The sequence below is a fragment of the Macaca thibetana genome, chromosome 3 (assembly GCF_024542745.1).
Source record: "Macaca thibetana thibetana isolate TM-01 chromosome 3, ASM2454274v1, whole genome shotgun sequence".
In the NCBI taxonomy this organism is placed as follows: Eukaryota; Metazoa; Chordata; class Mammalia; order Primates; family Cercopithecidae; genus Macaca; species Macaca thibetana.
The window spans coordinates 2,140,379-2,155,435 of NC_065580.1; the positions used below are offsets into that span (position 1 = coordinate 2,140,379).

The window sequence follows — 15,057 nt, forward strand, 5'->3', positions numbered from 1 at the left end:
ATTAGGCCCACTGGATAATCTGGGCTTATCTCCTGGTCTTGAAATCCACAGTAACCTTAATTACATCCGCAAAATCTCTTCTACCATTTAAGGTTACATACAGGTTTGGAGATTAGGACATTAACATTTTACATGGAACATTAGTCTTCTTGCCTACTACAGTGCCCCTATCCCCGCTCCACCCCTGTGTTAAAGATTCAGATCCATCACAAATAAATTTACGTCACTCATAGGTGCTCAAAAGTCACAACCCATTATTACAGCATCAACTCTAAATCCAAAATCTTATCTGAGTCTCACCAACTCAAAAGTCTGAAATCTCACATTAAAGCCATCTAAATTTGGGAGAGGATCTGGGTGTGATTTCTGGGGCATAATTCTCCTCCATCTGTGCACTTGCGAACCTAGAGAACAAGTTATCTGCTCCCAAGTATGATGGCGTGACAGGCATACAGTAACAGTTACACACATTCCTGTTCAAAAAGCAGAAATTGAGATGAAAAAAGGACCCATCAGCACCAATCAATTTGCAAAACCAGCCAGGCACCATCCTTTAAGTTTCAAGGCCTGGGAGTAATCTTCAGCTCACCGCTCAGTTCTCCGGGCTTGTGACTGTCTCGGTCATCTTTACTTTTTCACGAAAGGTAGCACACGTTTGCAGCTGAGTATCAGCTTATCAGTTTGTTTCTTCTTTTATGTTCTCTAAAGCTTTCTGTTAAAAATGGTGGTTTTCTGCTGCTATAACACTGTCAAGAAACCTGTGGGTCTCTTACGTATGTCATGGAGATTCACTCACTGAGACAGGAGGCTCCTCACATATCTTTCCTCGAAAATCCTGTCTCTATTTTTGGCTTTTTCTGAAATAGCTGAGAGGATCTATGATTTACACCCTTAATTTCTTCAAAGAGCCTTTTGTGTGACTTGATACTCAGACCTTTTGATGTTTCTGAAGTATTAGCAGGTTATACAGCCATAACCTTCATCACTTTCTCTAGAGAAGGCCGTCCTGACAGTGAATCTCTCAAGTTTTAGTGGCTGTTGCTTTGAATAGGCCACGAATTTCCCAAATCATCAAGTCCTGGTTTCTTTATATGTAACAGTTCTTCCCTCAATTTATCTACCTCCTTCCACGTTTTACTATAATCAGCAAGAAGACAGCAGGCTGTACCTTCCACAGCTTGCTTAGAAATATCCTCAACTAAATATTGAAGTCATCACTTAAAAATTCTGCTTTACCCATAACTACAGGACACAATTCAGCTTAGCTTTTTGCCACTATGTAACAAGGACCCCTTTCCTCCAGTTTTCCAATAACATATTCCTCATTTTCTACCAACTGTCTATTCATGATGATTTCGATATTCTACAGCAATCGAGGTATTCTCTACGATACTTTCTTCCTTCAAGGCCTCCCTAGCATTAACATTCCACATTTCTACGAACAGTCTGTTTAAGGCAATTCAGCTTCTTTCTGGCATGCTCCTCAGACTTCTTCCAGCCTCTACCTACTGCCCAAGTCCAGAGCCATTTTTCCATTTTTAGGTATTTGTTACAGTAGCACCCCAAGTACCTAGAAGTCTTTGATGCCTACTTCGCTGCCAGATGACTTGAATATGCTACTATATTTGGAATTCACCTTTCTCCAGGGTCACTGCTCATTTCAAAGAGGTGAATTTACCTGTGCTAGGGTTTTCATACTGGGAGTGCTACCAGAACTACCACAGGATGAAAGTGGTGAGCCCACCACTGCAGAGAAGTTTTCTCAGCACCATAATTTAGAGGAATTCTTCTCAAAACAAGCCCTATTCCTTTTCACTTACTGAAAACAACCTGGATAATGTATATCAGCCAGCTCCATTTCAAAAAGATTACCAGGGTAAAACAACTTTTTCATGGGTCAAAATCATCTTGAACATTGTAAATCAAAGGGCATTGTCCTGTTTTGGATTAACAAAACAGGAAAAACAACCAAATCTTGTAAAATTATTTGAAATTTTCTTGTTTTTATCATTTCAGTGCCTATAGATGCACATACAAAAACAACTGCCAGTTTTGTATATAATAGTCTTCCAAAATAGAGATTTATATTAGGAGAGAATTAAACATCCAGGAAGGATGAACAGTATTTCATGTGTGCTATGTAGTGTTTTGCTTCATTGAGAGTCATTTTCATGAATTATTTTTACTACTGCAGTCATCTTAAATTTATAATCATCTCAAAAAAGATGTCACAATGAACAGACAACCATGCGTGAGGTCAGTCATTTTGCATGATGTACGTAATCAAAAAGTTTGAAATGTCTGTTTACTAATAAAGAATGTTTTCACTGAAAAAAACATACAAAAAAAAAACCAAAGACAAATCTCTGACGGTTATTTAGTTTGGAGCTCTACTTCTAAAATGTAAAGAAGTGATATTCTTCTCCCACATAGTGGGATGGATTAAAAATTACTCATTAAGCTTTATTTAGCTGTAACAATCCCATGAGTTAATCAGTAAGCCGGGTCATAAATTCAGGCCAGTTATCCATGGGGACTCTCTTGAGTTATGAAGGAGAACACAATGGAAGACACTGGCTCCCACACAAGGAATCAAGGCCACCACAGCACGGCATCCTCTAAGAATTCCCGGCTAAGTCCAGGTGCCACAGGTAAAAGAAACAGTGAGGCACCCAATGATCTGTCTAACTTACAGCACACAACGACAAATGCAATAATTTGTGTTTTTCTGTTGAAATTTTTCTTTAAAAAAAAGTATTACTGGATACTTCTAATGCCATAAAAAGCAATAAAACAGACATATAATAATTTGCATCAGATAATGCAAGATTAAAAATAAATTCCAAATGTCCTTACTAATAAAAATTTTAAGGTATATTTCTTATGAAGACAAGTCGCTAAAAAATTGTTCTTCACAAACTAGTAGCTAAGAATAGAAGATAAGCTTTAGACAATCAGATGTGTTAACATTCCAGTACTAAAACCATAACCAGTTTAAACAGTCAGTCCCCTTTTTACTGGTAATTAATTTTCTTTAATTAAAAGACTTACAGATTCAAAAAATATACTTTCCCTCGTGCAACAGTTTAAAATGGGGGAAAGTGGCATTCATTACCTCAAATGTCTTCTTTGAAAATCCCTTCTCTCTCCTTTTTTTAAGTTTATGTCTTTTATTAACTCACACACAGTTACTTGTCTTCTCGTTTGTTGAAGCAGTAGTCAGACAACATTTGCCACAATAATGTCTGTCAAAGTGACTTGCCATAAACACCCCAGCACCACAATCATCAGATGGGCACTCTCGACGAAGACAGCTCATTTTGCCATTCTCATCCACCTTCTAATACTTGAGGACAGCCAGCTTCACCTTCTTTCTCTTGTGCTTCTTCCTCTTGGGAATGGGGTAAGACTCCTTCCTTTTCTTAGCACCACCAGGAAGTCTCAACACAAGATGAAGAGTGGGCTCCTTTCGAATGTTGTAGTCAGACAGTACATCCATCTTCCAGTTGCTTGCCAGCAAAGATCAGTCTCTGCTCATCAGGAGGAATTCCTTGCTTATCCTGGATCTTGGCCTTTACATTTTCTATCGTATCCACAGGTTCGACCTCGAGGGTGATGGTCTTCCCTGTAATTTTATGAAAATCTGTGTTTTGGTGGCGGCTCCACCGCAGATGGCGGATGGAAAGGGAAGCTCCTTCTCTTACTGTTTCTTTTTTTTTTTTTTTGAGACGGAGACTTGCTCTGTCGCCCGGGCTGGAGTGCAGTGGCTGGATCTTAGCTCACTGCAAACTCCGCCTCCCGGGTTTATGCTGCCTCAGCCTCCCGAGTAGCTGAGACTACAGGCGCCCACCTAGTTTTTCGTATTTTTTTAGCAGAGACGGGGTTTCACCGTGTTAGCCAGGATGGTCTCGATCTCCTGATCTCGTGATCCGCCCATCTCGGCCTCCCAAAGTGCTGAGATTACAGGCTTGAGCCACCGCGCCCGGCCCTCTTACTGTTTCTTAACGAGTGTGAAAGAAAACTTCAAAAACGTGGTAGGGATTTAGAATCGCTTTGGTGGAATATGCTTCTTCCAAGTTTACTCATATTTCCCGTGAAACAACTATCATTCACAAATGTTCTGAAAATTCTTAGAAGATTCAGAACTATGAATTATATTGCTAAAGTTGATGAAGGTAAGTCTATTTTATTTATTTGATGTGTCTAACAATAGCTAATGGAAATTAGTTTATAATCTATATAGGATTTCAAAATAGATTCAATTTTAAGATCACTATGTGCTGAAATGTTTAAAAGCTCATCAATGTTATTTGAACTTCATGAAAGAGAATACAAATTTTTAACATGAATCATCAATAGCTTATTAATTTTATTGATTATAATGAAAATATCACTGATAATAAAAGCAACTATGAAATTATAGGCAAAATTTATTTCTCTCTCCAGGTACATCCTCAATATTTTTTCTAAAATATTATAAAAACTTGTTTACAAACACATATATATGTACATATATATTTAATTCTACATATACAATGAAAAACAAATCTGTATTCTTCTGCATTGAAGTCATTTGTGTAATCATTTTAGCCCCAATGATTGAAGTATGAAATAAGAAGTTATAAACTTCTCAGAGCTAAAGAGCATTCATCACCACCACACACACCACAGTTCTTGGAAAACACATGGCAAAGAACTGGTTAGAAAACACACGTGGGGCCGGAAGCAGTGACTCCAACCTGCAATCGCAGCACTCTGCGAGGCTGAGGGCTGAGACAAGCAGATAACTTGGGCCCAGGTGTTCGAGACCAGCCTAGGCAACACGGCAAAACTCCGTTTCTACAAAAATTACAAAAAATTAGCCAGGTGTGGTGGCACGCCTATAGTCCCAGCTACTCAAGGGTGCTGAGGTAGGAGGATCACCTGAGCCCGGGAGGTGGAGGTTTCAGTGAGCCGAGATCACGCCACTGCACTCCAGCCTGGGTGACAAAGTGAGACCTTGTCTCAAAAAACAAAAACAAAAATAAAGACAAAACCAACAAACACCACACACACGCATACACACACGCGCGCGCGCGCGCGGGGACAGAAAAGAAGCACTGCACTTTGAGGCACACCACTGTTTATCTGAATCACAATGATTAATAACACAAGACATAATTAAGCTGCCTCACTGAAAAAATCAAGCATATGTTGAAATAAAACTAGAAGTTTCTTATGATTGATGTATGAAACTGCGGGCAAATTATAACATTAACCTCTTTGATCTCTAAAACACTGTCTTCAAAATTCTACTTCAAAACTTTCAGATCCATCGATGGGGTAAAAGAGCCAAGCCCCTGACAACACGCAAGCCCAGACATTAACGGGAAGAGACTGGCACACGTAAAAGGAAAGGGGCATGAAACACTATGGAGGCATAAAACAGCACAGTGGGACCAAGAAAATGCAATATATGCCTTTCTGCCTCATCTATGGTTGGAGAAAAAGTATTTTGTGCTAGAAATAAAGTTGAGAGGTAAACAAATGCTTGATAACAAGGGGATATGGCAAAAATCAATAATCCAAGGAATGTGATTATTTTCCTAAAAGCAAAGGGAGTCTACACTGTTCAAGAGAATGCAATAATCAGCGTTATATTTTCCACAAGTCAGACTGGCAAACCACGACATAGAGAACACAGCTCTCAAGCACCACGGTGGGAATACCGAGCAGACACCCTGGGCAGCACTGTCCACCTGCACCTTCTGTGAGGGCGGGTGTTTTCTAATCTGTGCTGTCCGATAAGGCAGCCCCTGGCTACATGTGGCTACTGGGCACTTGAAATGTGGCTTGGGTAGCCGAGGATCTGAGTCTGTGCTTCTATTTAATTTACTTTAAAACACACGTCACTGGTGGCTACCGTGCAGGACACTGTAGCTTCAGGCTGCAGATACAGACAACCAAGTAGATGAGCCTGTTCACCAAAATAGGGACAGAAAAAGGAGACTCTTAAGAGGGAGAGATGTTGGACTCAACTTCAGACCCTGGGAGGGACAGAAGAGAGGTCCCCGGGGACATCTCCTATTAAGCAGGTGCACTTGTGTCTGGAGCTCCAAAAAGTTACTTAAACTAAAGACCCAAATGTGAGAGTCACTAGAATGTAGCTGAAGCCACTTGTATGAAAGAGATTGCCCAGAGGACCAAATAAAGAACTAAAAAACTAGGCTGGGCGCAGTGGCTCACGCTTGTAATCCCAGCACTTTGGGAAGCGGAGGCAGGCGATCACCTGAAGTCAGGAGTTCGAGACCAGCCTGGCCAACATGGTGAAACCCCGTCTCTACTAAAAATACAAAAATTAGCTGGGCGTGGTGGTGGGTGTCTGTAATCCCAGCTACTCAGAAGGCTGAGGTAGGAGAATCGCTTGAACCCTGCAGGTGGAGGTTGCAGTGAGCCGAGATCATACCATTGCACTCCAGCCTGGGCGACAAGGCAAGACTGCCGCAAATAAACAAACGACCCTAAAAAACTGAATACGAAAAGAAGTTTAGGAAACAGTGAAAAAGAGGAGAAAAAGGAACCCACAAAAGAAACCGAGAAGACCAAGTAAAGGAGAAATCACGTGAATATGGTGTCTATGAAAGAAGTGGGTGAAAGAGGGTCAGGAAAAGGAAGGACGAGGAATGTCAAATACACACAAAGGCCAGGAATGCCGCGGGGCTGAGTGGGCACCACAGGCTTCATCTAAGTAGGGTCACAAAGGCAGTCAATGAAACACTGAAACAGTACCCACTAAAAATCCCAAGTACGCCAGGATGAAAGTCAAACACTTTTCTAACAGGCTGTCTTTGGTAGCCTACTTTCTTATTTTAGTTATCTGACACTGGAGCAGAGCCTTTATTTTTTGCCCCCTTACAATACAGCCAGTGAATATTTACTCATATTTTAAAATAGTGGATATTAAAAACGTTACATCCAAATTTCCACGTCCAATGATAATATATCTAAAATTTCCTCTCAAAAAAGGAGCTGGCAATTCTTTTATTATTTAACCAATTTTAAAATATTAAGTCATTCACCTAATCCAAAACTCAAAGTGATATAAAGATAGTGCACTCAGAAGAGAACGTCTGCTCCAGCCCCACCTTCCTCGGCATATTCAGACACAAGTGTTCATGTTTATGAGTTTCTTGTATATGCTTCCAAGTTTCTTTATGCATTATGAATATATATTCTCATTTTTTCCATCCTTCTTACAGGAAAAGCTGGTTCTTCTATATACTGTCCTGTGTCTTCCCTGTTTTCACGTATTCATCTGTCTCAGAAATCTTTCCATGTCAGGATACAAAGGTCTCCACATTCATTTGTATACCCTGACAATCAGTGTCACACAGAAATTAAATGGCAAATCCTAACTCTGAAAATAAAAGGGACTAACATTAATCAGTGAGGGCTCGAGAATGAGTTATCAGCCTGGGAACATACTAATCTTTTAAATACTTTTAAAAAAAAATCAAAATTGAAAGCAGTTAAAATCTGTAACAGTTAAAGTAAGCCTATTTGCTCTCTCTAAATACAAGAACCTAATATGTTTAAGCCATAAATAAAATTCCTAGAGTAGTTTCTTAGAGGAAATAGGTGCTGTACTCATAAAATCAAGCCTACACAGAAAGTTCCTTCACCCATTAAACACCTTTTGGAAGCAGTTCTCTAGTAAACCTCAGACCAGGGCAGTGATGCATTTCAATCCAGCAATTACTACCCACAGCAATGGGCTGTCTGCTACAATAAAAGCAAGTGTCCTGGTTCAGCTGCTACGATCCTCAGATCTCACATCCTGCTCTCATGCAATTAGCCTGCAAAGAGCTAATGACCTAATCTAGGAGCCACAGTTTCACTGACATCCACTTCCTCCGATGGTAATAAACACCAGTGAGTGAAGACAGCACCTCATTAGTTGGCTACATTAGTGTTTACAAGGCCATTTCAACCGATGGGTTCCTTACTTACAGTTCATTTCAAAGAATGCTTCCCTAACCAACAGAAATCACTCTTCATATGATGAGATGGCATTTTGTAACAAAGAGAATTCTGTAGGGTAACATGAATTAATGTCAGACCTGCTTACTTACTGATAGCTTTTGCCTGTGCAGCATCAGTCCCTTGGGTCCTAGCAGAACTACTACATATATTTTACACTGTATCCAATTGAGCATTTTCCTGTTAAATTCTCAAGAAACCACTAACATATCACTCAAAATAGAGGGAAAGAAAACAGTTTAAGATTGTCACAATTTTCTAAGCACAAATTGGCCATATTTTTAACTTGCATATTTTGTTTTGTCTGAACCAAAAGTTTATTTCAAAGGCTGAAAAACAAAAATTTATTTTTAGGGATAAATTGTCAAGGACAATCTAATTAAAAGGATACTATGAAGGCTGGGTGTGGTGGCTCATGCCTGTAATCCCAGCACTTTGGGAGGCTGAGGCAGAAAGATCGCTTGAGCCCTGGAGTTTGAGACAGCCTGGAGAACATAGTGAGGCCCTGTCTCTACAAAAAACACAAAAAATTAGCCAGGTGCGCGCCTGTGGTCCCAGCTACTCAGGAGGCTGGGGTGAAAGGATCGCTTGAGCCCAGGAAGTGAAGGCTGCAGTGAGCTATGATCACACCACTGCACTCTGGGCAACAGAGTGAGATGCTGTCTGAAGAAAAACAAAACAAAATAAAACAAAAAATACCTCACAAAACACGAGTACTATGAAAAAAAGCCTAAAAAGATATGTAACACAGTGGTTCACTAATGCAGGTATGAGTCCAATCTTTCAAATGGGCGAATAAACTCACATTCGTAAGGTACTACAGAAAATATTACACATAGGGTACTTCAGAGCCTCACAGGCCAGAAAAAGGTCTCAGTATTTGTTGGTTTAGAAAAGAAAATCACGAACGATTTTTTATGAAACGCTTGGACAGCAGAATATCCTACATCAAGCTCTACCAGAAAAGAGCAGATGAAACTTAAGAGGAGAGCAATTCCCAGGGAGGAAGGTACGTTCTCTGGCTGGCGCCCCCGGCACAGACGCCCACGGATACTTGCCTGACTTTGGGCACCATCATGCGGTGCTGCACCATCAGCGTGTGGCAGACGGAGGCCATGGTGGTGAAGACCTCCTCGCTTGCAGAGTCCCTCCACACCAGGTTGAGCAGGGTGTTGGTCTGCTGCTTTGTGTCCAGCTTCTTCAGACATTCCTCTGTTATGTATGATACCGACAGTCTGCCATCCTCCTAGAACACACCAGAACAACCAGTCTCCATAAATGTGCTCAACTGGAACATCCTCTACACTACAAACGTATACGAAATCACATTCTTCTTCAGGCAAAGAAAGATAGGCATTATCTCAAAATTATCCGCATCACAATACACTTAGTGTGAAATCCTCTCGAGATCCAGTCCACAGCAGGCATCCATTTTGCCGAACACAGTAACAAACTGAATACCCGGTTTTTGCCCATGATAACAGTAGCTTCAGTATTTACATTTCAAAAAAACTTCATTTCCTATTTTTTTTTTTTTAGATCAAGCTGTACTAAGACAAGCATACATAGTGAAACTATTATCATCTGATGGCATTTTCATTTTAATTTGAGATCACCATTTAACCAAAATAAGTGAGAGTATTAAATTAAAAAAAAATTTTTTTTTGAGGCTGTCTTCCTTTGTCACCCAGACCGGACTGAGTGGCACAATCTCGGTTCACTGCAACCTCTACCTCCCGGATTCAAGCAATTCTCCCACCTCAGCTTCCCAAGTAGCTGGGACTCGCCTGCCTCCACACCCAGCTGATTTTTGTATTTTTAGCAGAGACAGGGTTTCACCATGTTAGTCAGGCTGGTCTTGAACTCCTAACCTCAAGTGATCCAGCCGCCTCAGCCTTCCAAAGTGCTGAGATTACAGGTAGGAGCCACTGCTCCCAGCCTATTAAAGAACTTTTTAAAATCAAAGGCTATACAAAAGAAATCTATTTTATATCTTAATCTCTGAATAAAACCCAAGCCAATCTATGCAATTTACTCATTTGGGGCAGTAACCAAAGACATATACTTTTTTCATATATATGTGTATATATGAATATATATACGAATGTGAATATACACATAACATTGCATATTGCTGACTGTACTGTTTGGAAACTTGGATGAATACAATTTATGTAATTTATAGTAACTTACCAAACACTGCTTTATAGATAAAAGCAGTAAATTCATCTGTCAAACATGAATCTTTAACATAAAGCCTAATAAAAGGTATGTCAGAATGAGAGAGTAATCCTAGCACTACTATTTTTGTAGTGTACAATTTCAAAATAAATTATACATAAGCTACAAGTGAACAGATTACACAGAAACCTAAAGGCAAAAGAGCTTATCAAGGGAGAACTCTGACCTTGGAAAAACCTCATACAATCACATTAGGTTTTATATAATTAAGTGCCGTGGGAAAGAAAAGGCAACACAGAAACATACACGTAAGAGACCTGGCAAAGAAAGAATGACTTGGAGTGAACCCTACGAGTGCCCGGCTCAAAACGGGGTCTTTAGTTCTCAGCCCAAATGTGGACAATCCCCAAGGCAAAGGAAGAATGAAGAGAATAAACGAAAAAAGGAAATTAAAGTATAAAGTTATATAATACACAGACCTTGAAACCCTTAAAAAAGAATATAAAGTAGAGTAATATTTTCTACAGTTGTAAATAATTTTAAAAATCAAGAAACTGATCCCACTTCTTAAATGTTCAAAGTGTAAGCACAAGCAAGAGAGCCTGCAGGCTCTTTCCGGGTCCTCACGCTCTGACTTCGTCGTGTCTGCACACCCACTGTCCTCTCTCGCTGAGAAAGCCCACAGCCTCATCTTCACATGAATACAAAATTCACTGTGTATAAATAAGGGTTTAACTTCACAAATTCTATGGGAGGTAACTATTTAATAACTTTCTTCCAAAAACAAAAATTTTATCTACGTTCCATCTACAGAACCCACTTTTTATAACCATACAAAAAAAAAAAAATGAAAACTTATTGGTGTACAGTTTGGACAGATCCAACAGTTCCAGCACCCACTATCCACTATAAAAGCGGCTTCACCCCTTTGTAATCAGCCCACCCCTCAGCCATGAGCTCTGGCAGTGAATATTATCTGTTCCTTTCTTCATCTTTTTTTATTAAAAAAAAAAAAAAAAAATCAAGCCCTGACCTTACTTCTCGATCCTTTTCTTACTGCTGTGATCTCTTTCATTTGATGCTGGTGAAGCTTTGTCCAGGAAGGTGCGGCACTGCACTGACACACCCGCTTCACAATATTCTACAAATTCACTTCACCTGGAAGCCGAGACCCTCTCAAGTATATTTTGTGATTACACTTAGTAGTAATCAATATAAAACTCCTTAATGAAAAAATAACTTATGATAGCCACACCTTAAGCCATTTCAATTGCTTAAGACCAAAAAAAGTCACTGGCAGTTAAATTCTTTAAGTGAAACACAAATTATATATGCTTGTATATATAAAGTTTTTTCTCTCTTGAAAATATACTGTAAACTCAATAGTAAGGAAGAAAAGAGGTAAGAACTTTAAAGTAATTTTAAAATAAATAACATTTATCCCCTATAAAATTAGCAGGAATTAATGGAAGACACTACCCGGTGTTCACAGGATAGGGTAAAAAGGAACTTTTTGACCCAACAATTTCACTTCTAGAAAATATTTCCTAATAACTAAGTTAACATACAGTATAATCCTATTTTGCCTAAAAAACCAAACACAAAGCTATGTGTCTCCATTTACACTTCCATAAATGTACTAAGAGAGCGGTGGAAGAGACTGTTTCCAATCATTACAAACTGTGGTAGGGGGGCTGAAGGGGCTTCTCTGCAAAGGCTGCTTGCGGGTCTGACTCGTGTAACTGAAAATATAGGTGGACAGAAAGTTAGAAGATCCCATGGGGCCGCTTGCATCGCAGCCCCCCAGATGCAGGGCACGGGGCTTACCGGGCTTGAGGGCTTGTCGGCTTCTTCACTCTCCTCCTCGGAGTCGCTGGCTGAGTCGTGACAGCTCGCGCTGGCAGGAGAGACTGGTAACTGAGAGAGGAAGGTGTGCAGCACCCGCAAATACACCAGCAGCCCTTCCTCAGAGAGGGCCCCTTGGTAAAACAATCAGTGAAAACCTATTTTAGTTCAACATTATTTTTTAAAATGGAAAAGGACACCATTTTTCCTCACATGCAGAGAGGCATTTCTGACCAGATCTTATTTTAAAAATTCTAACCTATTAGAACTGTGTTCTAATAGGAAACATATTTAGATTTTGTCCCCGTTCATGTCAGAAAGCACCTACAACTCTTGGAATTTCCTGAAAGGTAAGTGTCTCTTGTTATTCATAGCCAGCCCTTTGTGATCATACTTGAGTTTATGCACTGAAGTGACTTACGATGAGGCCATCTAGGGGACTCAGAATGGGGCTTTTCACCAGAAAAACGCAGTGATCAGAGGGTTGGAACGTTCAGCCGCATGCACCAACTCCCAAGGGGCTGTCTGTGGGGAGGGACGCTGGAGAAGCAGCACCATAAAACTCAACAGGAAGACACAAGGAGCTGGACACAGGGAGGTGTTGAGAGCGTGGAGTGCCTGGAGAAGGCACGGAAGCTTGGCATTCCTGCACACCTCAACTTCCCGAGTTCCGTGAGCTGTCCTAGTCAATTACCAAACCCAAGGAGGGGCTGAGGAGCCCCCATTTTTGCAGGTTGGTCACAAGTATAGGTGACAACCTACTACTTGTAATCGGCCTCTGAAGTGGGTGTAGTCTTGCAAGACTAAGCCCTCAGATGATGGGATTTGACATTATCTCTGGGTGGACGGCATCAGAATTGAACTGAACTGTAGAATACCTAGTTGGTGTCCACTGCAGAACTGCTTGGTGTGTGGGAAAAAAAACCACACCCACATTTCTGCTCACAGAATTTTTCAGTGTTGAGTGAGAGAGTAAGAAAAACAGTTTGGGCTGGGCGCAGTGGCTCAAGCCTGTAATCCCAGCACTTTGGAAGGCCGAGGTGGGCAGATAATGAGGTCAAGAGATTGAGACCATCCTGGCCAACATAGTGAAACCCCGTCTCTACTAAAAATACAAAAACTAGCTGAGTGTGATGGCATGCGCCTGTAGTACCAGCTATTCAGGAGGCTGAGGCAGGAGAATCACTTGAACCCGGGAGGCGGAGGTTGTAGTGAGCTGAGATGGAGCCACTGCACTCCAGCCTGGCAACAGAGCGAGACTCCGTCTCCCCTCCGCCCCGGCCCCAAAAAAGTTTGGTTTTCGGGTTTTCCTAAATTTCTTTCATGAATAATTCATGCATGTATGTATGTATGTTTTCAAACATACTACAGGAAGATATTATTCTAGAAGAGGCATACTGGAAGTTTAGCAGAGGTAGGGAAACGGCCTCACAGAAGTGCTTTCCCATTTAACTCCGTTAACTCTATTAAAATAATCTGTGTGGCCCCATAAGACATATATGTATGTCAGTCTTTTCCACTGTATCTGGACAGTCTCCCCAGGAACGCTGCCCATACCACAGCCCTTCAGCAAATACACTCTTCCAGGAGAGGCCCACCTTTCCATAACACCCGCCACCACATGGCCTTCTCTTGACTCATCTGCCAATGCTACCCATATGCGTGTTCAGGTAAAAAAGATCTTGCATTTCATACCCAAATAATTTTCGCCAACAGTTAAAACGAAATAGAAAAGCCAGGGCGCTCCACCACTCTTTCTTGAACATCTACTCTCTATTAACAACAGTGCATTCAGAAAGGGCTCATAAGGGAAAACGGTCTGTGCATCTGCTAGCGCCGGAATGATGAAATGAAAAATCTGATCTGTAAAAGGTGCTGCCAGAAACTCCTCTGTGAAGGCTGTAAAAACTTGTTGCCTGAAAAAGAAAAATAGAAGCTTTCTATAAAATCAAATTATACTGTCCACCCAAACCCTGATTAAAATAACCTTTCAAAATACCCTTCTAAAAAGATAAACTACTCTTCTAAATTAGCCAAGTTAACCATTTTAATATCAACTAGATCAACCTAAAGTAAACTTAATGTCTTCTCTATTAAGATAACCACCATGTTTTCGTTAATTTTTGACAGTTACTTAGAAAAGCAGGAAAACAGCCATGTTATGAGAATCACAAATTTATATTAGGCTACAGGCCAGAAATAAAAAGTACACTTTCCTATAAACTAAACCAACACTAACAAAGTAAAAATCTGACTTTCAAGTCTATATTGAAAATCACATCCTACGTAAAAGTTACAATCAGATATAGATCTTGTGAAATGACAAAATCAAGAAATCTATTCCAGTCTCACCTCGCACCTTCCGGACAGGAGTTGTAAATAAAGTGCAATGGTTTTAGAACATTCTCTAGCAAAATTTTTGCTATAGGAACTCGAGATAAATCAGAATATTCAATACTTGATGGAAGCTTGCTGTTAATCAACAAATAGAGAGACCTATAATACCCTACAAGGAAAAACACATATTTAAAATTTTTTACATATTTTCCTGTAATAAGGGAAAAAACTTGCCAATTTTTAAATGCTTTTTACAATCTCTACAGGTCCAAACTTAAGTTAGTTCTTTAACATGTTAGTAAGGAAAACTAAACAAATATATAGGCAGCTGAAAGGTATATAAACCTCATGTACCAGCAACTGTCAACTACAGCCAAGCTCATTTCACCTGTATACACTCATTTGGAAGGAAGTCTAAGATGTAATTATTTTAGTATATCATTAAGAGACTATTTTTAAAACCATTATCACAGCTAAAATAAATGAAGAGGAGTTCCTTAATACCACAAATATCTAGTCAGTGTTCAAGTGTCCAACTGTCTCATGTTAGCAATTCTGTTTAACTAGTTTGCTTGCATCAGGAACTGAATAAGGACCAAATACTGTGATTTTATAATTTGTCCCTGATTTGTGCATTTTTTAAACACCATGTTGAACTCATAGAGTTGAACACAT

The 15,057-nt window shown here is 40.1% G+C and overlaps 1 protein-coding gene and 1 pseudogene across 3 annotated transcripts in view; both read right to left on the reverse strand.

Annotated features, from left to right (window-relative positions):
* The window catches only part of UBE3C (ubiquitin protein ligase E3C), a 542,607-nt gene that overhangs the window by 480,823 nt on the left and 46,727 nt on the right, over positions 1 to 15,057 (reverse strand). For all 3 annotated transcript variants that reach the window (XR_007724501.1, XM_050785708.1, XM_050785709.1), the window contains exons 7-10: positions 14,398 to 14,551; positions 13,741 to 13,961; positions 12,028 to 12,179; positions 9,078 to 9,265 (exon numbers count right to left, since the gene is read on the reverse strand). Coding sequence is in view for 2 of the 3 variants with exons in the window: in XM_050785708.1 (XP_050641665.1) it covers positions 9,078 to 9,265; positions 12,028 to 12,179; positions 13,741 to 13,961; positions 14,398 to 14,551 (715 nt within the window). In the remaining variant the exon portion in view is untranslated. The remainder of the gene's footprint in view (positions 1 to 9,077; positions 9,266 to 12,027; positions 12,180 to 13,740; positions 13,962 to 14,397; positions 14,552 to 15,057) is intronic.
* LOC126949739 (ubiquitin-40S ribosomal protein S27a-like) lies at positions 3,151 to 4,086 on the reverse strand (annotated as a pseudogene).